The sequence below is a fragment of the Scyliorhinus canicula genome, chromosome 2 (assembly GCF_902713615.1).
Source record: "Scyliorhinus canicula chromosome 2, sScyCan1.1, whole genome shotgun sequence".
Taxonomy (NCBI): Eukaryota; Metazoa; Chordata; class Chondrichthyes; order Carcharhiniformes; family Scyliorhinidae; genus Scyliorhinus; species Scyliorhinus canicula.
In genome coordinates, this window is record NC_052147.1 from 95,745,977 (window position 1) to 95,771,453 (window position 25,477).

Sequence of the window (25,477 nt, forward strand, 5' to 3'; positions counted from 1 at the left end):
AACATTCTCCACAGAACTATCTTCCACCGCAATTATGGTCGGAAGCTCAATCTGTAACCATAGGAACATGCTCCCCAAGGAAATATGTTACATTACACAATCACATTGATCACTCCCTGATCCTAACACTGTAGAAAACCTCTCAGAATGCTCTGTAATTTTTAGCATTCTATTGTGCAACAGTTCTCCAATTGTCACCACAACAAGGGAATATTGGACTCCATGTGGAGTCCCCATGCTTAACCGTCAACACAACAATGGGATCACGCAACACGAATTAGGGCATCACTTTCTCAAATGTACCTGGCACAAGTGGAGTGCCATTAAGGAATCAAGGTATTCCCCACTCAGTTGCCAGGTCATTGGGTCTTAATCAAGAAAAGCATGCTCAACTATCACCATAGCAACTGGAAAATTAAATGTACTAATGAGACATCCCATGCTCAGCAATTAGAGAATCATTTTTCTAAACTACACTGAACAGTCACAAGAGCAATGAAAATTTACAGTCAAATCTTGATTTTAAATATTTCCTTTAGCATATGTAGCTCATTCTAATAATTTGCAAGACCTTAGGCACGATCTAACAGAAAAATTTCCAAGTGATTTCAGGCGGGTTTGGCTAGGGGTTTCTCACTGGCTCTGTCGGCGAGTTCCGGATTGATATCGAACCACACTTAGTCGCTTTTTCGGGCCCTAGGGAATTTCTCTCTGGGCAAGCCCACATTTTTCCATCACAGGGGAGCTGAACTCATTGGCCAGATCGGCTCCTCAGAGATTTGGCCACCATTTTGAAAGGGTGCTCCGATCTCTAAACGAGCTTGAGTGTCCCCCACACCCAAACCCACAGGTAATGTCACCCTCCACACACATGGGTACTACCACACAAGTGAGGACACCCCGCTATGAGTTCTCTGAGGGCCACCCCTTTTCAGACCTTCCCACTGCCCCTTTCAGGCCCCTCCTCTTTCAGGACCCCACCCTTCACCCTCCCGACCTTACGGAGACTCCTTCATACCCCCCCTCCCCATCCCACCCTTCGTACCCCCCTCACACCTCCTTTCATGGGCATGGCTTCCCCTCATCCCTGACCCTTAGCAGTACTACCATGGCACCTAGGCACCCTGGCAGTACCAAGGTGGCAGTGCCAAGGAGCCAGATGGTAGGGCCAAGATGCCCAGGAGAGAGCCAGGGTGACACCCTGCCCTGTCCGTGACTACCCAGGGGCCTCTACTGGCCTGGGAGACCCCCCAGGTGTTGTTCCACCTCGTCAAGTTTGCGTGGATCAATACTAATCGTCGCCCGGCTGAGGTCTCCTAGTCTCAGGCAGACGTTGTGGAGGCACTCCGGAGCACGTCCCAGTCACTGAGGAACGTGTCCCAGATCCAGATGGACATTGCCGAGGTACTCCAGAGTACGGCTGAGGGTGTTGACACCATGGTACAGACAATGGGGAGCTGTCAGGTGTGGGAGAGCCAGATTATGCTGGGGCCTCTGGAGCTCACTCCAGCTGCTCCTCCATTCCAAGATGCCCTCAGGGCCCTATGGGACGAGGGAGTGCAGGAGGCTAATCCGGAACCTTCAAACAGGGAGACGGCAGTGGTCTCCAGCTCTCCCGAGTCTCTCTCTCACCCTACGAGAAGTGGGCGAGGATGAGCGCCTCCCTGGTCCTCCATCCACCGGCTACTCCCACAGTTCCTCCTGTGCTCATCCACCAGCTCCTCCTAATCTGGTCCCTCCTTGTCCTCCTTAGAAGAGGCCACATGTCCCTCCTCCACCTCCAGCACATCATCCCACTGCTGTGCCAGGTTGTGGAGGGCACAGCAGACCACCACAAAATCAGCACCCCTTTGAAAAAGTGTACTGCACCACCAGAGTGGTCGAGGCCTCGGAACCACATTTTGAACAATTGATGCACTGCTCAATAACAACATGGGTAGCTTGATTGTTTGTTGCTTCCTCTGTGGTGTTAGTGCCTCCAGTGTTAAAGCAAAGTGTCCACGTCTCACAGTCTGATTGGGATACCAGGCAATAACAGTTGCCTGCGGCATGGGATGTCTCCCCATGGGAATCCACTTGAGAGTTGTGAAGTGCTCATGTAACTATCATTGTCAATTCCTAGTAGCAATAGCCTTCAGCTGTGCAACCAGAGGCTGCTAAAGTGACCGTCATCATATTTATTACGACGGACAGGGCTCTGTCCTGGGGTTGTTTGGTGGGACGGACGGGCAGCAGTTGAAGTTGCCCCTGTTATGGGTATACACAATCCAGGGGATGGCCTGTTGGACCCACAGGCGCTGAGCCCCTTGCGCCCCCCCAGCCCATGTGCAGCAGCCAACCAATGGCGCTCACCCCCCCCCCCCCCCCGTCACCCCTGGACTGAGCCCACCCCCCATGCCCCCCCCCCCCCCCCCCCCCCCACTCCCCCCCTAAGATCTCAAAGGCTTGTTCACAAAGTTTATAATTCAGGAAGAGCAAAGATTGGAAGCAATGTTGGAGGGCATAAAGTCTCCTTTGCCTTCGGGAGCAGCACAGTGGGGTAATGGTTAGCACTGCTGCCTTAGAACGCTGAAGACCGGAGTTTGATCCCGGCTCTGGGTCACTGTCAGTGTGGAATTTGCATATTCTCTCGTGTCTGTGTGGATCTCACATGTGCAGGGTAGGTGGATTGGTCATGCTAAATTGTCCCTTAATTGGAAAAAAATAATTGGGTACTCTAAATTTTCAAAAAGCCTGCTGCAAACCCCCAACCATTATTGACGAATAAACTGTTCAATGATCTAAAAGTCATAAAATGCCCAATGAATAGAAAATGGTACAATAACAGCTACAAAGAATATCTCTTTTAGGACCTTTAACTATCTTCAAATAGTTCAATGGGAACAGACATTAAACAGTGCTTGCAATTCCCATTAAGTTCTTTACATGTGTTTATGATGTAGAGACTACATGTAATCGTAGGATCAATGTTTTGAAAAATAATTAATTAAGTTAATTGCCTCTTCAAATCTATTATTAAAATAGAGGTGGAACTATCTTGGATGTTTCCCTGGCACCCGGTCATATGAACTGAATGTAGCATCCATGGTGAGGCTTGACCAGGATGACAAGTCTCAGACTGTACTGATTTGCTGATCTTGCTCAGTACTCGGGCGCGATCTACCGGCCACATTGCACCTGAACGTCAGTGTGGCGTGGCGCAATGTGGCCAGTAGATGCTGAAGACCCCGTTCACAGGATCTACCCAGCTCACTATGTAATATGATCTCGTAAGACGTGATGTGAATCCCACTCATTGTAGATGGGATCACTTTAAGGTAAATCTGCATCTTAGAGTGAGACAGCTAGTCTCACTTTATACACAGTTCCCTGAGGCAACTGAGGCATTGGTATTGTGGCACTGAAAACATGCTGAGAAGATACACATGGGCCAGGAACAGAAACTGTCTCATGAGGCCTTGGCTGGAATCAATACTGGCCATCTGCAAAAGCACTCAAGTCAAGGCATAAACTTGTTATTGCTATATGGGCTTTGTGATTACCCACTCCAAAGTCTATGAATGTGTAACAAACTTCCAGACACAGGTGATCAACTTTGCAGCAGGACAAAGAACAGACAAAAGAAGCCATCTGACTCCTTAATGAGCTGATGGCTGCTCAGACTAATAATAATCTTTATTGTCACAAGTAGGCTTACATTAACACTGCAATGTTGGGGGCACAGGCGCCGGAATTTGGTGACTAGGGGCTTTTCACAGTAACTTCATTGCAGTGTTAATGTAAGCCTACTTGTGACAATAAAGATTATTGTTATTAGGGAGCTTCAGAGGACAATGGGTCTTAATTGAATCACCATGGATAAACAGGAGTATCCTGCCTTTCCCATTAATCATTTGGCTGGGACAATGGCCAGTGGTGGGCATATACATATGACTCAATTCAAGCTTCCTAGTATAAAGAAAGGAGCATCAAACAGATCTTGAGCCATAACCGGGGAGTCCCAAGCACAGCTATCACAAGAAGAAAGGACCCTGGGTTTTGAACCCAGAGAAGACATCAACATCGAGTGATTGCAGTGTGCCAATCTCCTTCACTAAGTGTGGGTAAAACCCAAAGCTCAGCTGTGAGTCTGAGTCAAATTTGGTGAGTAATAAAATTGTGAATAAAATTGTGTTAAACTGTGAACCTGTTTTGTCCTTTGTTCATCTCGCAAACAAGGGCACCTGAGTAAAATGTTTAAGTATCCTGGTGGAACATATCAGAGATTTTAAAGGTACAAGAGTATCTATCCCCTTCGCCTCAGATACCTTGGGCGAACGCTGTTCAGTACCGGTCCCCACAAATGGGAACCAGGGCCGAACAGCACTCTTGGGCATCTCCTCGTTGATTGGAGCCCCCCAGGTGCATGCCCGCTGGGCAGGATGGTACACTGGCACTATTGATGCCACCTAGGCACTGCCAGCCTGACACCCTGGCAGTGCAATCTAGGTGCCAACTTGACATTGGCAAGGTTCCAAGGTGACACAGCCAGCTGGCAGGGCATTGCCAGGGCTGGCATTTTTTTACTGATGGGGATTGGGTCTGGGGTGCCATGTGCACAAGCGGTGCGGGGAGGTCCCAGGACTCTCCCCCCCCCCCCCCCCCCCCCCCCCCCACACACACACACACACACCCTCCCCCATAGGTGAGTTGGGGCTTTGGGGGGGTTAGGGGTCACGCCAAGAAAACAGGGCTCCATTTAAAAATGGGGTCCTAATCTCTCCCAGCACGGAGGAGTTCCAATGAGTGGAGCTCCTCCATGCAAGAAACGGGACTAAGTGTGGCCTCGGCTGTGCGTTCCCCGCTGACGTCCCAGACCTAACCAGAGTCACGTTAGACAGCGTTATGTTTCTCAGCGCAGCAAGCAGCAGGAAATATGTGGCTAAAAGTGCTCACTGTGGAATTCTGTCCCATTTGGTTAGACCAGGCCCCCCATCTGCTTAAATTTTTTTCCCCAATTAAGGCGTGATTCAGCCTGGCCAATCCACCTAACCTGCACATCTTTGGGGGTGTTGGGGTGAAACCCACGCAGAACAGGGAGAATGTGCAAACTCCACACGGACAGTGACCCAGAGCCGGGATTTGAACCCGGGTCCTCAGCGTAGTAGGCAGCAGTGCTAACCACTGTGCCATGTGCCGCCCATCTGCTTTAATTTATGCTCAGCAATGGCCGGGTGGTCAATGCTGAGCCTTGAATCGCTTCCACATTTCTTTTGGTCTTGCCCCTAGATGGCATAATCTTTTACTTTGTTACTACTTGTGGTGATCACAAGTTAACCAGATGCAACACAACTGAGCAACCACTAGAGGGAGCACGGGAGAGCCATATAAATAGATCAGGACAGGAAGTGAGGACACTTCACTGAGGGCAGAACTTGGAGCAACACATACACAAGACACTCTTCACAGCAGGCGGGCTGGTAAGCAGGACACACAGCAAGCAAAGCTGGTAGTTAGCACTGGAAGGTAGTTCTAGGTCGAGCTCTGGAAACTGAACGAACTCACAATAAAGCATCTTCTCCACACTTGAGACTACGAGCTTTATTAAGACACGAGTAACAACACATGGTACCTAGGAGTGATTTCAGACGCTTATGACAGGACAACTCAGCTGCAGATACAGAAAAAAAAAAAAAATGGCATGGAAATCTCAACCAAGAATGGCATGGAGATCTCCTGCTGGACATTCGACTTGGGAAGACATTGCTGATGAGAGGATGTGCCTTGGATTCCCACTTCACCTGGACACGCCTGGAAAAGTAAGAAGTGTCTGGGAAAGGTTTAAACAAATGTTCGATTTCGCTATCATAGCATATGATGCAGCAGCCGCCTCAGACGAAATTAAAATAGCAATTCTCATCGAAGGAAATGAAGCTTGGAAAGTTTATAATGGATTTAAATACTCAAAAGGTGAAGACAGAAACAGCTTACAAACGGTACTAAACAAATTTGAAGAGTACTGTGAGAAATTTGAACAGCAAGACATACTCAGAGTCCAAACTGCACAGAGACTGAGTGATGCAAAACTTAAAAAATCACCAAAAGAGCAAGAAATCGCGAATGAAAAGTACAGATCAAAAAGAAGAAATAAAAAGAATTTCTCACAAAGCCAAAAGGCTGAAACCCTGTCCAAATCGGGAAGAGAAGATCACTTACGAATTTTGCAGTCCTGGTGGGACAGTAAAATCGCTGAAATCCGCGAAAAACGGCAAAAAATGGCGTTGGAGCACATTTTGCAGTCTCCGGTAAGCAAAGAACTACAAATGGCGTCTGCGCATGCGCCGGAACCGGAAGCCGCGCATGCGCAGTTTAAAAAAGATCGCGGTGCCGATCGTGATGCGCATGCGCCGGAACCGGACGCCGCGCATGCGCAGTTCAAAAAATATCGCGGTGCCGATCGTTATGCGCATGCGCAAGCCGCGCATGCGCAATGGAAACAAAACCGCACAGTGAAGGAGGAAGGCCGATTTGCGCATGCGCAGTGCATTCCTGCGCGTGACGTCATGGCGTCTGAGCATCCCGACCACGCCCACTTAAAAGGGAAATGCCCGAAAATTGAAAATAAGACACTTAAAGTGGTAAACACAAATTTTCTTGCCTCAGAACACAGAAAAACGCCTGAACTTACACCAACAGTTAAAAACAACTTGCACAACACCCTGAAAAAAGCAGTCTGCACCACCCAAAGTGAAGAGAACAAAAAGAATTCCGAAACAACAAAAGATGATTTGTTTTTCGAAGAATACTACTCAGACACAGCTGAGTCAGTCGGATATGCTTCTCACAGCATCAGCGACACGGTCGCAAAGTTCAACACGAATCAACTCGTGGTAGAAGAATCCAACCAGGATGATTTGTTTTTCGAAGAATACTACTCAGACACAGCTGAGTCAGTCGGATATGCTTCTCACAGCATCAGCGACACGGTCGCAAACTTCAACACGAATCAACTCGTGGTAGAAGAAGCCAACGAAGATGAAATGGCTATCAAGGAATACTACTCAGACATGGAGGAGTTATTTGGACATGCTGATCACAGCATCAGCGACACCGTTGCAAAGCTCAACACGACTCTACTCATGGTAGATGAATCCAACACCATGAGACCATGGCAGCTCGTCGATACATTGGATGACAGCAATACCCAAGACGAAGACGACGCCACACAGAGAGCACAGGAAGACTCCACAGAGCGAGTGATGACAGGCTCCACAGTGCGAGTAATGGAAGACTCCAAAAGGGATGCAAGCAAACACTCCCTGGCGAACACCATGCATGAACAAGACCATGCAGGTAAACCCGCAGTATCTGAGCAACCGCAAGCAGACTATGACAGTCTACCAAGCTCACAGGAACAAGAAGAAGACAACGTACATCTCACCACTGACACCATGCATGCACAAGACCATGAAGGTCAACCCGCAGTATCTGAGCAACCACAAGCAGACTATGAAAGTCTAACAAGCTCACAAGAACAAGAAGAAGACAATGCACCTCTACCCACTGCATGCGAAGACAGTGACAAGATGATCACACTCGACGTACAGGATCACAGCGAGACTGACAGTTCTCAGCTTGTCTGTACCGACGCACAGAGCGAGAACAGTGACAAGGTGATCGCATTCGACGTACAGGATCACAGCGAGACTGACAGTTCTCAGCTTGTCTGTACAGAAGCACAGAGTCGGGCCACCCAACAGTCCAGAGCGACGATGCCGAAAGAAAACATGCAGATTTTGACTCCAGAAGAGGAGCACCTGGAGTCCAGAGAGACCAAGCCAAAAGAAACCATGCAGATTCTGACTCCAGACGAGGAGCACCTGGAGTCCAGAGAGACCAAGCCAGAAGAAAACATGCAGATTTTGACTCCAGAAGAGGAGCACCTGGAGTCCAGAGACACCAAACAAAAAGAAACCATGCAGATTTTGACTCCAGAAGAGGAGCACCTGGAGTCCAGTGAGACAACATCAACAGAAATCATGAAGATTTTAACTCCAGAAGAGGAGCGCCGAGAGTCCACAGACACCACGTCAATTGTAATCATGGAGGTATTGACTCCAGAAGAGGAGCGGCAAGAGTCCACAGACACCGCGTCAAATGTAATCGAGAAGACTTTGACTCCGGAAGAGGAGCACCAAGAAAGCAAAGATGCGGAATCCAATTCTCCACAACTGATTGATGTCACCTGCACCGATGCAACATCAGATCATTCGCACCACTCGCGAGACGGCATGCTAAATGACTCAAATTATCCACTCGGGACACTCGTAGAGTATAACAAAAAAAACAAAAGTCAAAAGAAACACGGCAAGAACAGAAACAACATGAAGCGCGACAAGACCAACAACAATAGCAAGAAGCACAGCAGAAACGAGAACGACAACAGCAAGAACAAAAGCAACATGAAGCGCGACAAGACAAACACCAAAGTCAGGCACCAAGACAGCGACAACGACAGAAACAAAAACAACAACAAGAACGGCAACGAAAACAACAAAGTCAGGAACAAAGATAGCGACAACACCAAAGACAGAAACGACAAAAACAGCAACAAGTACGGCAATGAAAACAACAAAAACAGGAACGACAGAGACAACAGCAATGAAACAACGACTTGTACACAATGGTACTACTTGGCACATGACGGACAATGCCACAGCGCATGGCAAAACGATGACAAGACCACAAACATGTCATGGGATGACGACGAATCGCATAAACACACGTCTGCTCCAGAACGAGCAAGCACACCAGCATCCAAGGCGGATGAGACAATAAATCAACACCACAAGCACAGAAAAAAGTCCATGCCAGTCAACATCAGTGATGTGACCATGCAAACACCTCGGGATGATGCATTGGGTACTTAAAATAACAAGGAACACCAACAACATTCACAGCGGACTGGCAATATCAATATCACCACGTCATCAACAACAACAAAAAAAAAAGAAAAAAAAGCTCTGAACAAATTCATCAAGTTTGGACTCATAAATGTTTTATTGAGATTGGACATATAACTACATTGGCTTTGTACAGTATGCAATAGCACCATCACCTGTATAGATACGCATATCATAAGTAACTGTTTTCTATAATTTTCTTTAACGATGTACAGCAAATATGTAAAGAGAAAAAGGGGGATGGGGTGATCGTAGATTTACTAGATACAAAACAACTGAGCAAACACCAGAGGGAGAGCTACAAATACACCGGGACAGGATGTACAATTTTCTTTAACGATGTACAGAAAATATGTTAAGAGAAAAAGGGGGATGTGGTGATCACAAGTTAACCAGATGCAACACAACTGAGCAACCACTAGAGGGAGCACGGGAGAGCCATATAAATAGATCAGGACAGGAAGTGAGGACACTTCACTGAGGGCAGAACTTGGAGCAACACATAGAAGGTCATAGAACAGTACAGCACAGAACAGGCCCTTCGGCCCTCGATGTTGTGCCGAGCAATGATCACCCTACTTAAACCCACGTAACCCATTAACCTTACACTACGGACAATTTAGCATGGCCAATCCACCTAACCCGCATATCTTTGGATATATCTTTGTGTATATGTGTATATATATATATATATCTTTGGACATACACAAGACACTCTTCACAGCAGGCGGGCTGGTAAGCAGGACACACAGCAAGCAAAGCTGGTAGTTAGCACTGGAAGGTAGTTCTAGGTCGAGCTCTGGAAACTGAACGAACTCACAATAAAGCATCTTCTCCACACTTGAGACTACGAGCTTTATTAAGACACGAGTAACAACACACTACTCAGTTAATTTCACATTGCGGGGGAAGGGGCCCCGCAAATCACGTTCATATGTTTTGGTCCTGTCCAAAGCTGGAGGATTACTGGAAGGAGGTTTTTAGGGTAATCTCTAAAGTGGTGCATGTGAAACTGGAGCCGGGCCCTTGGGGGCCATATTCAGGGTGTCGGACCAGCCGGGGTTGGAAACAGGAACGGAGGCAGATGTTGTAGTCTTCGCCTTGTTGATCGCCCGACGGCGGATCCTGTTAGGGTGGAGATCAACCTCTCTACCCTGTGCCCTGGTGTGGCGGGGCGGACCTGCTGGAATTCTTGATGCTTGAAAAAGTCAAATTTGAACTGAGGTGAAGGATGGAGGGGTTCTACAATTCATGGACGTTGTTCATTATGCACTTTCGAGAATTGGATCACATCGAACATTAGGGGGGTTGGGGGCTGGGAGGGTTGGGGGGAGGGGGACTGTATGTGTTAATGGTGAATATGGGTAAATCCTGATTCCTCTTTGTCATTTGTTTATGTTAACATGCAGGCTAATGTTTGGGGGTTTGGTGGGAGGATGGGATCGTTGTTATTGATATGGGGATTGACATTGCATTCGTTACTGATTATTGTTTATAGTTGGGTGTAAATTTGGGAGAAAATGTGAAAAAGGAGAATAAAAAATATTTTAAAAAAAGTAAGTATCACCCCAATTGAATTTCTTTCTCTTATAACACTGTTGCATTTATTTTCCACAATGATTTAGTTCCCTTTTACTTTCCAATTACCTTTGTTAACTTTATTTTAGACACTGACAGTAAAAGAAAGAATAATCTCATTCCCCAGCACTACCATCCTTCAGGTCAAAAAGCACAGGATTCACTGAAAAAAATCACATGCATGTGCTATAAATATGGCCCTTTCACCCTTTCAAATCCAATAGCTACACCGCTAATCATCTCATATCTGGATTCCAGGATATTGGGATGTGCTTGGATTTCCTGAGCATAAGCAGATTTGGGATACTTTGATTCACACTCACCTGCTCCCGTCTATGTTCTTTTGCTTTTTCGTTTCTTTCTGTGTCATACACTGAGATTACCAGCTCATTTGCCTTGCGTTCAGCTGCTCTGTCCTTGAGAAATTCACGTATCTTAAACACAATAAAGATCACTTGTTAATTGAAAGTTCTTTAACTTTACATCCTGTCCTGTACATACTCTGGGTAGAACCCCCAATTGGTGAAGTTTGTATCCAACATTTAATAGACTCTGTGGAATTCTGTACTGCTATTTTTACAAAGGTTCTCTTTGGTGACGCCACTGTTTAAAAAAGGAGGTAGGCAGAAAGCAGGAAATTATAGGCCAGTGAGTTTAACTTCGGTAATAGGGAAGATGCTGGAATCTATCATCAAGGAAGAAATTGCGAGGCATCTGGATAGAAATTGTCCCATTGGGCAGACGCAGCATGGGTTCGTAAAAGGCAGGTCATGCCTAACTAATTTAGTGGAATTTTTTGAGGACATTACCAGTGCAGTAGATAACGGGGAGCCGATGGATGTGGTATATCTGGATTTCCAGAAAGCCTTTAACAAGGTGCCACACAAAAGGTTGCTGCATAAGATAAAGATGCATGGCATTAAGGGTAAAGTAGTAGCATGGATAGAGGATTGGTTAATTAATAGAAAGCAAAGAGTTGGGATAAATGGGTGTTTCTCTGGTTGGCAATCAGTAGCTAGTGGTGTCCCTCAGGGATCCGTGTTGGGCCCACAATTGTTCACAATTTACATTGATGATTTGGAGTTGGGGACCAAGGGCAATGTGTCCAAGTTTGCAGATGACACTAAGATGAGTGGTAAAGCGAAAAGTGCAGAGGATACTGGAAGTCTGCAGAGGGATTTGGATAGGTTAAGTGAATGGGCTCAGGTCTGGGGGTTTGGCGTCGCCTTCCCCTCTGACCAGCTTTCCGAGCATCCCCACAACATACTCCTTCGGCTTTCTGCCCTATGTGCCCTCAGGTGGTCCAACAATCCTCAGGTTCTGGCGGTGATCATTAACTTACCCCTCAAGTGCCCTCTGGGTTGCTATCAGCCTTGCCACCTCAGCCTCAAGCAAGTCGATCCACTCACTCTGGTTGGTGGCCATTTTCTCCAGGTCCTGCACTGTCGCTTCCTGGGTCTCCAGTCTCCTCTCCATTCCATTCAACGCTATTTAATGGGGGCCAAAGCAGTTTCCATGGCCGATATGAGGTCCTCCTTTATAGCCTTCCTGTGTTTCTGGAGCTCTATTGAAAGAAGCTCCATCAACTGCTCCATCGATGGATGGGCCGGCGTTTGCGTTGGTGACCCTTCTCAGTGCGCTATGCTCCACTCCACTTTGCTCTGTGTGTCCTCTCTCTCTGAGGTTGGGGGTCCTCCTCTCCTGACTTTTACTATTGTTTTGGCTCTGAGGCTGGTTCGATGGCATTTCTTTGGTTTGTTGTTAGTTTGGGGTGATGGTGGAGGGGGTTTTGTTACTTTTTTAAAATCTGATTGACGGGTTAAAAGGCCCCCCCCCCCCCCCACCTCCCCCCCCCCCCACCGACAGCAAGCCCCATCCCACACACCTGTAACCCGACCCCCCCTTCACGCAGAGGGTGGCCAAACCCCCACCCTGCACCATATGCCGGCACTCATACTGGCATGCGTCTTGTCTTATGTCTTACAGGACCTGCTGGTGATGGCCGGGCACATCTGGCATCCCCCATCCCCAGTCAATGCCACAGCTGGAGCCACCCCAGCTGCTGTCCAAACGGGTTTTGGGCCTCTGGAACGCAGGGTCCCATCAATTGTGGAAATGCAGTCACAGAGCCAGGACTACATGAGGGGTTGTCGGTGAGCATCCAGTACCTGCAGGCGCAGGTGGAGGCGTCCAATCACATGCAGGAGCAGGAGGTTGGGCCGATCATGCGTGCCATCCAGGCCAACACCGCATGGGTGACTTCCGTGGTGGAGGCATTCGGGACGAGGCTATGGATCAGCATGTCCAAGGCCTGGGTCATTCTGTGCAGGTGCTGGCCGAGGCACAGGGGAGGGTTGCCGTTTCACAGGCAGCGGTGCTTCTGATTGTGGCCCAGTTACAGATGGTCATGGCTGAGAACGTCGGCGGCATTGCCCAGGTGCTGGCTGACGTGGCACTAACGCTGAAGGAGGTGGCCCAGTCCCAGAGGGGAATAGCATAGTCAATGGCTGATGTGACACAGTCCCTGAAGGTGGTGGCACAGCCAATGGGTGATGTGGTGCAGTCCCAGACAATGATGGTCCACTACCTGTGCACCATGGCCACGATCATGCAGATCCTGGTCTAGACCAGAGCTGGCCCAGGAGTGGCAGCGCTAGGTGGCGGGGGAGCCTCAGGGATTACCTCTGCTCCCACCCTGTCCCATGGAGTAGCCCGGGGGCCACTAAGCATGGAGTGAGAAAGAGGGGATCCACCTAGACTTGGCGTTAAGTCCCATGAAGCCAGAAAGTTAGACACCAGTTAAGTTGGCACGGGTGCAGGGCACAGTTTAGTTACAGGGGCTAGGGCATATCTGTAAATATTTGATCACATTAAACACCTGTTACCACTGTTACAAACTGTATCAGTCAGATGGGTGTGAGGGGTGGGCTGGTCTGGTCTGGCTGCAGGAGGAAGGGAGATAATAGATAACCTATGTCATCCAGAAGCCAACCCCCCCAGCCTGGGGGGGGGGGGGGGGGGGCATCTCGAACATGTCAGGAATCGTCGAGTGTGTCAGGATGAAGGCGTTGTGTATCGGGCATGATGCGCATTTGATGGTCACATATCTGCTGGACGTTCATCGAGTGGAACCCCTTTCGGTTTGTTTAGAGTGGTCTGTCATCTGCACGTACTCGTTGAGGGACATGCAACCCGTCGGTCACCCCCTGGACCCGAGGCTTCCCATTGATGGCAGCAAACATCCTGGTGGGCTTGGTTCATACTGAAATAGATGTATTCAGCCAGCTGGGCATATAGGGCCTTCCTGGCGCCGTGAATGCACCTGTGCACCAAGCTCCATGAGAACCTGGAGATGTCCCCACTCAGCACCGAGAAGGACCATGTGGCGTAAAGATTCAGGGCGACCATCACCTTGACAGTCATCGGGAGTGTTTGTCCTCCCCATTCCCCCGTGGTGCCAGATGCGCTATGATCTGGCTGATATATTGCACTGTGTCCCTGCTCAGCTGGAGTCTTCGCCAGCATGTCCGTTCTTTCAGGTCCTCAAATGACGCGCTGCCGGTACACACGAGGCCTCGTGCGGCGCCTCCTTTCCACCTCCTCCTCCTCAGCCTGTTGGGCGGCTGGTTCTCCATCCTGGGCGGCTGCCTACTATTCCTCCGGGGCAAGCTGCACTGTTGCACGCTCCCAAGCATTTGACATTTTCTCCCCTTAACTCCCCCCTCCTCTCCCTTCCCCCAACTGTTGGCAATGAACAGGTCCTAAACAGAGACATGAACAGCCTCCATCGTGTTCAAAACCCCCCCTCCAAGCTTCAAAGGGCAAATTTAATCTTCTGCAGTTTAAGGAATTCTGCAACATCCCCCAACCACGCCGACACCCTTGGTGGCTCCACCGACCTCCACTCCAGTAGAATTCGCCGATGGGCGATCAGCGTGGCAAAAGCCACTAAGTCAGTCCCATCCCCTCCATCAGCTCCAGCAGTTCCGACAGTCCAAAAATCACCACCCAGCGACATTACCACCCCCACAATTTTCATTAGAGTTTCAAGTATCGGGTGCCAGAACCCCACCAATTGTGGATATGACCTAAACATGTGTACATGATTTGCCAGCCCCCCTCCACCTCTCTCACACTTATCCTCTGACTCTGCAAAGAAGCCACTCATCCGCCTCTGAGTCACCCCCCCCTGCCCAATTCATATTTCTCCTGCAACTCCCCCTCCCCCAAACTTGTTAACCTTCCTTCAATGAATAAGCCCCTTACCCTTTCACTGTGCCACCGCCTATATGTCACATCCATTCCTGCCGGGGAAAACCGGTGATTCCTGCACATAGGAGCCAGCACCGACATACCCCACACACCAAAATACCACCTCAGATGGTTCCAAACCTTTAAGGACGAAAGCACCACCGCACTCACTGTATACCTCCCCCGAGTAAACCTGCTATTCTCTAACCTAATTTCCCATATTACAATTTTACTCTCCTGTCTCAATTCTACCCTTGATCTGCTGAATTATTAAGTGTGGAGGTAACAAAGGCACGGATCTGAGCTTCATCAGCCAATAGGCTGAGGAAGTAGCAGAGTTGGGTGATTTTATGGAGGTGCTAGGAAGTGATCTTGGTCATGGACAGAACATTCAGGTCAGACTCAAACACAATAAGAAAGAAAGAGTTGTATTTACATTAGTGTCTTTCATGACTTCAGGATTTTAAGGTAGTTTACAACCAACAAAGTGCATCTGAAATGCAGCCACTACTGCAGTGTAGGATACTTAGGCTGCAAACAATCAGATTCAACCCCAGACACAAGCCACAGAGAGGAACGGAGTCAATGGTCAGGGAATGGAATTTTTTGGCAGGGACTTAAGTCAAGTTTTTAAGTTTTCTCAATAATAAATGGGGGAAACCCTGCTTATCCTAAACTGGATATTATTGATTGATGTATCCTGCAATTTAAAATGGGTGTCCAGAGGTCCTAGAGACTTTGAATCATTTAAAAATTGAACCTTTGATATTACACATAATAAATGTATGCCTTGTTCTTTACAAATTAAGAAAGTTATTGTTGGCTCAGATACTACCTCATGCTCTGAATCTCGGACAGTTTGCACCAACACAGCTTGTGTCTTCAACAGTTCCATCATAGTGTGATACAGAACTACATTTTTACAAGGCTTCGCCAGTGGGTCAACCTGCAGGACAGTAAAAATAGAAGATGAATTACTTCAATGTCAGAATCTCTGTTGTTTCTTCTGGTGTATACAGGTTTAGATAATCCTCCTATGGTGGTAGAAAATAACAAGCAGCCATACCTGTGTTGCTCGTTGTGCTTTACTTAATTTGCTCTGTTTAATCACCTTGCTCTAGAGTCACCAGGTATCTTTATGATACCACCACGAGGTTCAAGTTCAAGTGCTGATCAATAATTCAATACACCAGTTAGTAAGTTTCAAATCAAAACACATTTATTATATACACAGTCAATCACTACTCATGCATAAAACTCTACTTACTAGACTATCTCTAACACTAAAAGGCCTATACTTAGCTTTGGAAATGGCCCACCAGGTCAGGGGAACAATGGCCTTTTGTTCGATTCTGAGTCTGCAGGCTTCAAGCTGGTATGGACTAGTAGCTAGGAGCGCCTATCTCGTAGCGTGTGTTGACTGGAAACTTACTTGGTTGGTGCAGCTGCTAGGCAGGTCTCTCATTGTTGAGTCACGGTCAAGAGTTGTTTCGAGCTGCTGAGAGACCCTGCCAAGAAGGACGAATTGAACTTGGGGACTCTATTTTATAGTCCCCAGGGGTTTCGCGCCCTTTTGGGCAGACCCCGTACCTGGTTCCAATTGATTGGACTAAGTCCCAATCGTTTTGATCGATTTCTCCAATACTGGAGCTGTTCCCTGATCGCTGGGCGGTTCCTATGTGTCCGTTGGCCTTCCTTTGTCCTGGCTCCCACTGGCGCCGGGGAGTCTGGTTTGGTCTCGATTACTTTAATGTATCCAATTGTTCCTGGGGATCGCTCATTAATATGCAGATGGTTGCTGGTTTCGGTTCTGTCTGGGTCTTAATACACAGGAAACCTTGTACCTACTTGTTTCCCTGTGTCTGACCAGTTTTCCCTGCATTCTTAGCGGGCTTCCATTTTGGAATCGAGAAGTGGCCAACCCAGGTGGCTACACCTGTTATGCTAAAGAACAATAGAAACTAGAGTGGCTACAAAATTAGTCAATTTTAAAGTGGTTTAGGATCAGCTTAGATGTAAAAATTTTAAAAATCCAACCCCAACCTGTCCATTTCTGGGGACATGGGATGCCAACTAATTTGTGATGTTAAAGTGGTTTGCAGCCTCTGATTTAACCTGCTTTGCAGGTTTAACAGAGAAGCCAGCCAGTGTTCGGGAAATACAACAGTTGGAAGGAGACAAGGACAGTTTCAGAATATGGTACGTGCCTTTACAGTACTACTCGTGGGCCGAACGGAACAGGAGTGATTCCTTGAGGTAACAAAGAAGAGTCGTATAACATTCGGGGCAGTCTGCACAATTTGCTGCTGCAGGATCTGTTTGCCTTTTAGTCCCCCCCCCCCACCCCGCCAAATTTAAATTTTTTGTTATACGTATTTTAAAAAAACTCTCCAAACATGCCGAAGAAGGCGGCCTCTGATAGAGTAATAGACAAATCCATACCATCAACCTCCATGCAATTGAGGAAGAGATGTATAAAACCAACTAATGAAAACCCAAAAAAGAAACTAGCTGCTCAAAAAAAGGTCAAGGCCAGAGCAGCAAAAGCAAATCCCCCACAGGCTAATCACGAAGCCACTGATAATTCGGTACCTGCAGAAAACGGTGAACGGAAAAACAATGAGGCACCGGCCGCTGGAGAGAATGAAGCCAAGTCAGAATAACATCTGTCTTGTCCCTTTATCTTTGGTTGATATACCTCTTGTACAATTCAGAGGAATATTTTTCTCAACTATTTTGCAAATGCAAGGTTTTAGTCGTTCAATAATAGGCAACACATTTTGAAATAGGAGGGAATCCCAGCACAACTACACCTGTTCTTCCTTCCCCTGCCACCCATTTTACATCTAAAGGTGTTCATGTCTGTAAAAGTTATTTTTTTTATATTAAAGATAAAAGAATTGTGTACTTGGATGTTACATGGATTTTTATCATGAAATCCACAAACACATTTGAGATACATTAGTGAGCTTGAAAGTCACTTTTTAATCCAAATATAATGTAACATTCCATGGTCAAGGGTGAAAAAAGTTTGTTAACATGGCTGTCATTGGCATTTAAAGGAAAATTCGTAAATTTTGGCTTTTTTTGAAAATATTTTAGATTCATTTGTATGTTAAATAATCTAAATGTTAGGTAACTTGGGTGCCCATTGTTTGAAATTTTAATAGATAACTTTGCCTAATAAAACCTGCTTTCGTCATGGATTTCCCTCTTAATCTGTGACAATGTTGTCTTGGCTATATCTGTGATCGTGTTTCTTGGATTTCTCTTTTCTTCTGTGAAAACTGCTGTGAATGGGTTCAGTAAGATAGTTTTGGGGGTTTATAGAGTGACTTGTCAGCAGTATGGATAGGTGAAGTTGCTCACAGAAAATATTTTTTTTTTCTTTTTTCAAATAAATTTAGATTACCCAATTATATTTTCCAATTAAGGGGCAATTTAGTGTGGCCAATCCACCTACTCTGCACATTTTTGGGTTGTGGGGGCGAAACCCACGCAGACACGGGGAGAATGTGCAAACTCCACACGGACAGGACCCAGAGCCGGGATTCAAACCCGGGTCCTCAGAGCCGTAGGCAGCAATGCTAACCACTGTGCCACCGTGCTGCCCCGGATTTGTCTATATATATATGTTTCTGGAACATACATCTTCATTCACCTGAGGAAGGAGCAGTGCTCCGAAAGCTAGTGATTTGAAACAAACCTGTTAGACTTTAACCTGGTGTTAAAAATATTTGGTCAACCTTTCTGTCCCATAGTTACTGACATTGTTTTCAAAAACATCATGCTGAAAAGTCACTGGAACTTGTAGAATTATGATATTAACATTTAACTACATGTATTGAAGGCATTTAATTTCTATTTCCGTACAGGTTCTGTGTAGGATTGTACAGACTGTTCATAGCTGTATCTGTGTAATGGTGGATTTAAAATAAAAATCAATAAAATACATAGCTTAGAGGTAACAAAGAAAATCGATGAGGATAGTGAGATACCCTCAATCATGACACAGGAGAGAAGATAGATGATTCAACGGCTTTAATCATCTGAGAACTGTACAGCAGCCGAGAAGTGTGCCCATCACATGTTGCCTGAGTGAGCCTTATCTTATATACCGTTTCCTGGGGGTGGAGCCAGAGGCGGAGTCCCCCAGGGTTCCAAGCCCGGTCTTAAAGGGCCAATGCATTAAAGGTAAGGTACCATTACATCAGTTACTGATAACATTCATCACATTCACCCCCTGTTTAAAAAAACACGTAGTCCGTCGGGGGTGAAGTGGAGTTACAAGTTCAGTCTTGCGGGTGGTTTGACCGTCCGTGCTGACTTTCTCTGCTCCGGTGGTGGTGCCGTGGATACGGTCGGTATTGATGGTGGTATATCCGGGAGCACGGTTGACTGCGCCTTTGCCCGCCTTGGAGCGGGGGGGGGGGTATCCGGGATGACTAGGGTGTTCGGTGCCGGCGACGGCTGGGGGGCAGGGGGCGCTATTGGGGGGGCGCTGTCGGGGTCAGCGGTCGGTACGGGGAGGGGAGCGTCGGTAGGAGGGGAGGGGGTCGGTGGGGATAGCATCGGGGTCGGTGGGTGAGCCAGCGGGGTTGGTGGGAGAGCCAGCGGGTGCCAGGTCTCGCAGGCAGACAGTGTCCTGCCTGTCGTCGGGGTGCTCGACGTAGGCGTATTGAGGGTTTGCGTGTAGCAGTTGGACCCTCTCAATTACGGGATCGGATTTATGGCTCCTCACATGCCTCCGGAGTAGAACTGGTCCCGGAGTCGTCAGCCAACGTAGAAGCGAGACCCCAGAGGTGGACTTCCTGGGGAAGACAAACAAACAATTGTGAGGGGTCTCGTTCGTGGCCGTAGAGAGGAGCGACCTAATGGAATGTAGGGCATCGGGTAGGACCTTCTGCCAGCGGGCAATTGGGAGACACCTTGACCGTAGGGCTAGGAGGACGGCCTTCCAAACTGTCGCGTTCTCCCTCTCCACTTGCCCGTTTCCCCACAGGTTATAGCTCGTCGTTCTGCTCGAGGTGATGCCTTTGTTGAGCAGATATCGACGCAGCTCATCGCTCATGAACGATGTACCCCGGTCGCTGTGGATATAAGCGGGGAAACCAAACAGTGTGAAGATGCTGTGCAGTGCCTTGATCACGGAGGCCGAGGTCATATCGGGACAGGGGACAGCAAAAGGGAAGCGGGAGAACTCATCGATCACGGTGAGGAAATAGATGTTGCAGTTGGTGGACGGGAGGGGCCCTTTGAAGTCCACACTTAGTCGCTCAAAGGGCCCAGAGGCCTTTATCAGGCGGGCCCTGTCTGGACGATAGAATTGTGGTTTGCATTCTGCACAGATCAGGCATGCCTTAGTCATGGCCTTGACCTCCTCTGTGGAGTAGGGAAGGTTGCGGGACATGATGAAGTGGGCAAGCCGGGTGACCACCGGGTGGCAGAGGTCATCGTGGATGGCTCTCAGGCGGTCTTTGTGTGCGTTGGCGCACGTGCCACGGGACAGGGCATCTGAGGGCTCGTTGAGCTTCCCCGGACAATATTTAATATCGTACGTGTAGGTGGAGAGCTCTATCCTCCACCTCAGAATTTTGTCATTCTTTATTTTGCCCCGTTGTGCGTTATCGAACATAAAGGCGACCGACCGTTGGTCGGTGACGAGGGTGAACCTCCTACCGGCTAGGTAGTGCCTCCAGTGCCGCACAGCCTCCACTATGACTTGTGCCTCCTTTTCGACTGCAGAGTGCCGAATTTCCGAGGCAGTGCGGGTTCGGGAGAAGAACGCTACTGGTCTGCCCGCCTGATTAAGGGTAGCAGCCCTCCATATCTCTAGCAATAAATTAACTGGGCATGATTGAGAAGTTTGCAGGTGCTATAAAAACTGGCCATGTGCTTGATGGTGAGGAAGAAAGCTGTAGACTGGAGGACAATATCAATAGACCGGTCTATGGGCATATAAATGGCAAATTCAATTTAATCTGGAAAAGTGTGAGCTAATGAATATGGGGAAGGAAAACAAGGCAAGGATAACACAGTATACTGTGACGGGTAGAGGAACAGTGGAACCTTGGTTTACATGTCTACAGATTCAAGGTAGCAGGACAAGTAGATAAAGCCATTAAGAAAGCACGTGGGATACTTTCTTTTATTAGCTGAGGCATTGAGTATGCATGCAATATTATGCCAAAACTGTATAAAATACGAATTAGGCTGCTCAGCAAGAATACTGTGTCCAGTTCTAATCATCACAGTATAGGGAGTGGTCACACTCGAGAAGGTGTAAAGGAGATTTACGAGGATGTTGTCAGGACAGAGAATTGTAGCTATGAAGAAAGATTGGATAGGCTGGGGTTGTTTTCTTCAAAGCAAGGGAGACTGAGGGGATATTTATGAGATGGATAAAATTATGAGGGGCCTGATGGAGCAGATCAGAAAGACTTATTTCTCCCAGCAGCGCATAAATAGCCAGGAGGAATGTATTTAAAGTAATTGGTAAAAAGATTATAGGATAGTAGAGAAGAATTCCTTTTCACCCAGAGGGTGATGGAAGGTCTGGAACTCACCTCCTGAAAGAGCGCTAGAGACTGAAACTGTACCCTTACCAATAGTGCAGGGGCTGGTTTAGTTCACTCGGCTAAATCGCTGGCTTTTAAAGCAGACCAAGCAGGCCAGCAGCACGGTTCGATTCCCGTACCAGCCTCCCCGGACAGGCGCCGGAATGTGGCGACTAGGGGCTTTTCACAGTAACTTCATTGAAGCCTACTCGTGACAATAAGCGATTTTCATTTTCATTTCGTTTTCATGGGACCAAGAGCTGGAAAGTGGAATTAGGCTGGATAGCTGTTTTTGGGCCAGCGCGTACATGACTGGCCAAATGGCGTCCTACTCTGGGGTTGCCGGGGCCCCTCGCTTCGTAGATCCGCCGGCTTGCCCGCCTGATGTTCGTGTCCTTTTCCTCCGCTTCTACCATCTCCTTGGCCTCTCAAGCTCCCATATGTTGGCACGCTGGCTCTGTTCCTTCCCTTTCTTAATTGAGGGTGTGATGCTATCGAATTTACGGGCTACTTTTTCCCTAAAGTGCCGATTTGGCAATGTTTTGGAGGAGAGCCACCTGATGTGCGTCTGCTCAGCACATCACCATCACCAGATGTCAATGAGAAAAAAAAATTATAACACTCGACAGGATCTTCAAGTTAGGAAATACCTTCTATGTTTCCAATTCCGGAGATGGGTGCCCTTGGATCCTGGGAGTGGGATTAGAAAAGACTAGCCCCATGTTGTACAGGGCAGCACGGTAGCATTGTGGATAGCACAATCGCTTCACAGCTCCAGGGTCCCAGGTTCGATTCCGGCTTGGGTCACTGTCTGTGCGGAGTCTGCACATCCTCCTCGTGTGTGCGTGGGTTTCCTCCGGGTGCTCCGGTTTCCTCCCACAGTCCAAAGATGTGTAGGTTAGGTGGATTGGCCATGATAAATTGCCCTTAGTGTCCCTTAGTGTTGGATGGGGTTACTGGGTTATGGGGATAGGGTGGAGGTGTTAACCTCGGGTAGGGTGCTCTTTCCAGGAGTCGGTGCAGACTCGATGGACCGAATGGCCTACTTCTGCACTGTAAATTCTATGATCTAAGACCAGCGAGAGGACCTTAAAAAAAGTACATGGACCATCTTTGGAGCAGGGAATCCTCGACTGTGGAAACAATTCCGGGCAGGGTGACGCCCTCAACGTCCTTGGAACTTACCTTCAGGGAGTGGACTCCAGCCAGATACATCCAAGATGTATCCCCCAAGAGGATAAAGATTTGGCTACAAAACCATCACCCCATACATAGACACCAACAACACATATACTCCAAACCACCGCCCCCCCCTGCAACCCACACCCCCTCAATCCCCCCCTAATGTTCAATGTCATCCAATTCTTGAAAATACATAATAAACAAATAATTGTAGCACCCTTCCATTCTTCCCCTCAACTCGAACTTCACTCTCTTGAGTGTTAAGAACTCCAGCAGATCCTCCCACCACGCCAGGGCACAGGGTAGAGAAGCTGACCTCCAACCCAACAGGACCCGCCTTCGGGCGATCAACAATGTGAAGGCTAAGACATCTACCTTCACAACCGCTTCCAACCCTGGCCGATCCGATACACCGAATATGGCTTCCAGGCGGCCCGGTTCGAGTTTCATATGCTTCGAGATTACCTTGATGACCTCCCTCCAATACCCCTCCAATTCTGGACTACCCCTCCAATTTTGGACGACCCCTCCAATTTTGGACTTCTCCTCTACATGCCACCACCGGACGTCTGTATTTTGAATTTATAAGTTGACGAGAGGAATAAGATTCATTGTATTTCTTCAAAGCTGAATTCATGTATCTATGTTGATGCAGTGCTTGCAGATCAGCAAATGTGTTGAAGTAGGTTGGACAGTACATGGGGTGTCGAATCCTCAGATTGATTAAGCAGCCTTTTGGTACTTTGGAGCCCAGAGTTAAATCTCTGGTTCAAGCTGGAAACGTCCGATTTAACAAAACCAGCGATTTCAGTGTCAGGGTTGTGAAACTGTTTGTTGGCGAGTGAAATTTACAATAAACAAGCTGTAATTAATTTGCTGCCATGCAGTATCTTCATTTTAAGTATGCAGAACTCAATGCAATTTACCATCATAAATGAGGAATATCAATTATATTCATTTTAAATGGATAAAAGTGAGGACAGGGCCACTTTTATAACCCTCCCGAGAGTCGCGGGGTGTGGACTGTGAGGTTCCCCATGACCTCAGATGAATACGAGTTGCCCCGTTAAAGGGGCTGGGCTCCCTTGTTAAGAGGAAGCCCCGCCGCCTTATCGAGGAAACTCATCGTCATCTGAGGTCACGGGGAACCTCACAGTCCACACCCCGCGACTCTCCGTGGAGGAGATGGGGTTTATAAGATCACCTAAGTATGAAGTGAACATGGTGTGGGCTGCAAGGGCCAGCCATTTGTTAAAAGTGGTTCGCCAAGAAAACAATGTGAAAAATGCAGTTCTAGGCGGTAAGAGGTCATGGGTTTGGAAGGTGCTGTTGTAGGAGCCTTTGTGAGTTGCTGCGGTGCATGTTGTAGATGGTACACACTGCTACCACTTTGCATTGGTGGTAGAGGGGATGAATGGTTAAGATGGATCGGGTGACAATCAAGAGGGCTGCTTTGTTCTGGTTGGTGTCAAGCTTCTTGAGTGTTGTCGGAGCTTCTCTCATCCAGGGAAATGGAGAGTATTCATCACATTCCTTACTTTTGCTTTGTAAACGGTAGATAGACATTGGGGAGTCAGAAGATGAGTTACTCACCCCAGAATTCCCAGCCTCTCACCTGCTTTTATGTCTGAAGTATTTAAATGGTTGGTCCAGCTCAGTTTCAGGTCAATAGTAACCCGCAAAATATTGATAGTGGGGGATTCAGTGATGGTAACCTTTGAACGGCAAGGGGAGATCATTAGATTCTCTATTGTTGGAGATGGTCATTGCCTGGAACTCGTGTGACACATATGTTACTTCCACCAGTTTTCACAACCGACAAGGTACAGGTCAGGAGTGTGATAAAAACACTTCCACATCTTTGGATGGGTACAGCTCCAGTAACACCCAAAACACCCAACACCAATCAGGACAATGCAGTCTACTTGATTAGTATCCACCAACTCTATCCCGCATGCAGTGTGTACTACTTACAAGATGCACTTGGGTGCTTCAATAGCACTTTTCAAATCTGGGTCATGTTGTTGGGATCATATCTTGCAAGTTCAATTGAAAGTTACACACCATCTCTACTTGGATATCAATCCATTCTTCACAGTCACTGGTCAAATCCTGAAACTTCCCTCATAACAGCACTGTGGGTATGCCAACACCACATGGACTGCAGTGGATCAAGTAGATCTCTTGCCAACACCGTTGCAAATCCTACTACATATTAGCAATACATACTGGCCTTGGTGAGAATAAAGATTAGTACAATGCACTTTTTGCTATGCAGTTACTGTGTTGCTGTACCTCAAAGGTGACAACAATCTGTTCCATGTTGACCTCTTGGTCATCCTTTTGCAACAAGTTTGGCGGGACGATGAACTCTCGCTTTAATGCTGTGATCCTGTCGTCCTCACGGTGATAGGTCAGATGGATGTGCTCTTGATTGATTAGAAATACTTGCTCTGCCACATTCTGGTGAGCTGGCTCTTTTCTGTCTCTGGCAAAACGTTCTGTTATTTTCTGAAAGGCAAAGTGAGAATGAAACAACTATTTTTTTAATATATTTAGATATTTTAATTCTTATTTTCAATGGTTTTACAGGAATAGTGGCAACAATGGAGACACATAGAAAGATGTGATTTTGCAGCATCTCTCACAGCCTCAGGATTTCCCATGGTGGTTTACAGTCAGTAAGGTAGCTTTTGAAGTGTAGTCATTGTTACAACGGAGGCAATTCAGCAGCCAATTTGTGCGCAGCAAGATTTCACCAGCAGCAATGAGCTAAATAACCGGTGATGTGTTTCAACAGGCAAAGTGTTTCAGTGATGTTGGTTAGGAGTAAATATTGGCCAGGGCACTGGGGATAACTCAGTGCTGTTGGGTCCTTTAGATCCACCTTGGAGGGTAGACAGAGCCTTAGGTTACCTTCTGCACTTGAGTGTCTGGAATGGGACATGCAGACATCACCTTCTGACT

At 47.5% G+C, this 25,477-nt stretch overlaps 2 protein-coding genes across 4 annotated transcripts in view; one reads left to right on the forward strand and one right to left on the reverse strand.

Annotated features, from left to right (window-relative positions):
• The window catches only part of ccdc135 (coiled-coil domain containing 135), a 202,732-nt gene that overhangs the window by 14,256 nt on the left and 162,999 nt on the right, over positions 1 to 25,477 (reverse strand). For all 3 annotated transcript variants that reach the window (XM_038783594.1, XM_038783604.1, XM_038783613.1), the window contains 3 exons: positions 24,806 to 25,021; positions 15,607 to 15,717; positions 10,844 to 10,954 (listed from right to left, as the gene is read on the reverse strand). In XM_038783594.1, coding sequence (XP_038639522.1) covers positions 10,844 to 10,954; positions 15,607 to 15,717; positions 24,806 to 25,021 — 438 coding nt within the window. The remainder of the gene's footprint in view (positions 1 to 10,843; positions 10,955 to 15,606; positions 15,718 to 24,805; positions 25,022 to 25,477) is intronic.
• LOC119956420 (non-histone chromosomal protein HMG-14-like) lies at positions 17,168 to 17,723 on the forward strand. The gene has a single exon (XM_038783625.1). The coding sequence runs from the start codon at positions 17,168 to 17,170 to the stop codon at positions 17,432 to 17,434; it is 267 nt and encodes an 88-aa protein (XP_038639553.1). The 3' UTR covers positions 17,435 to 17,723.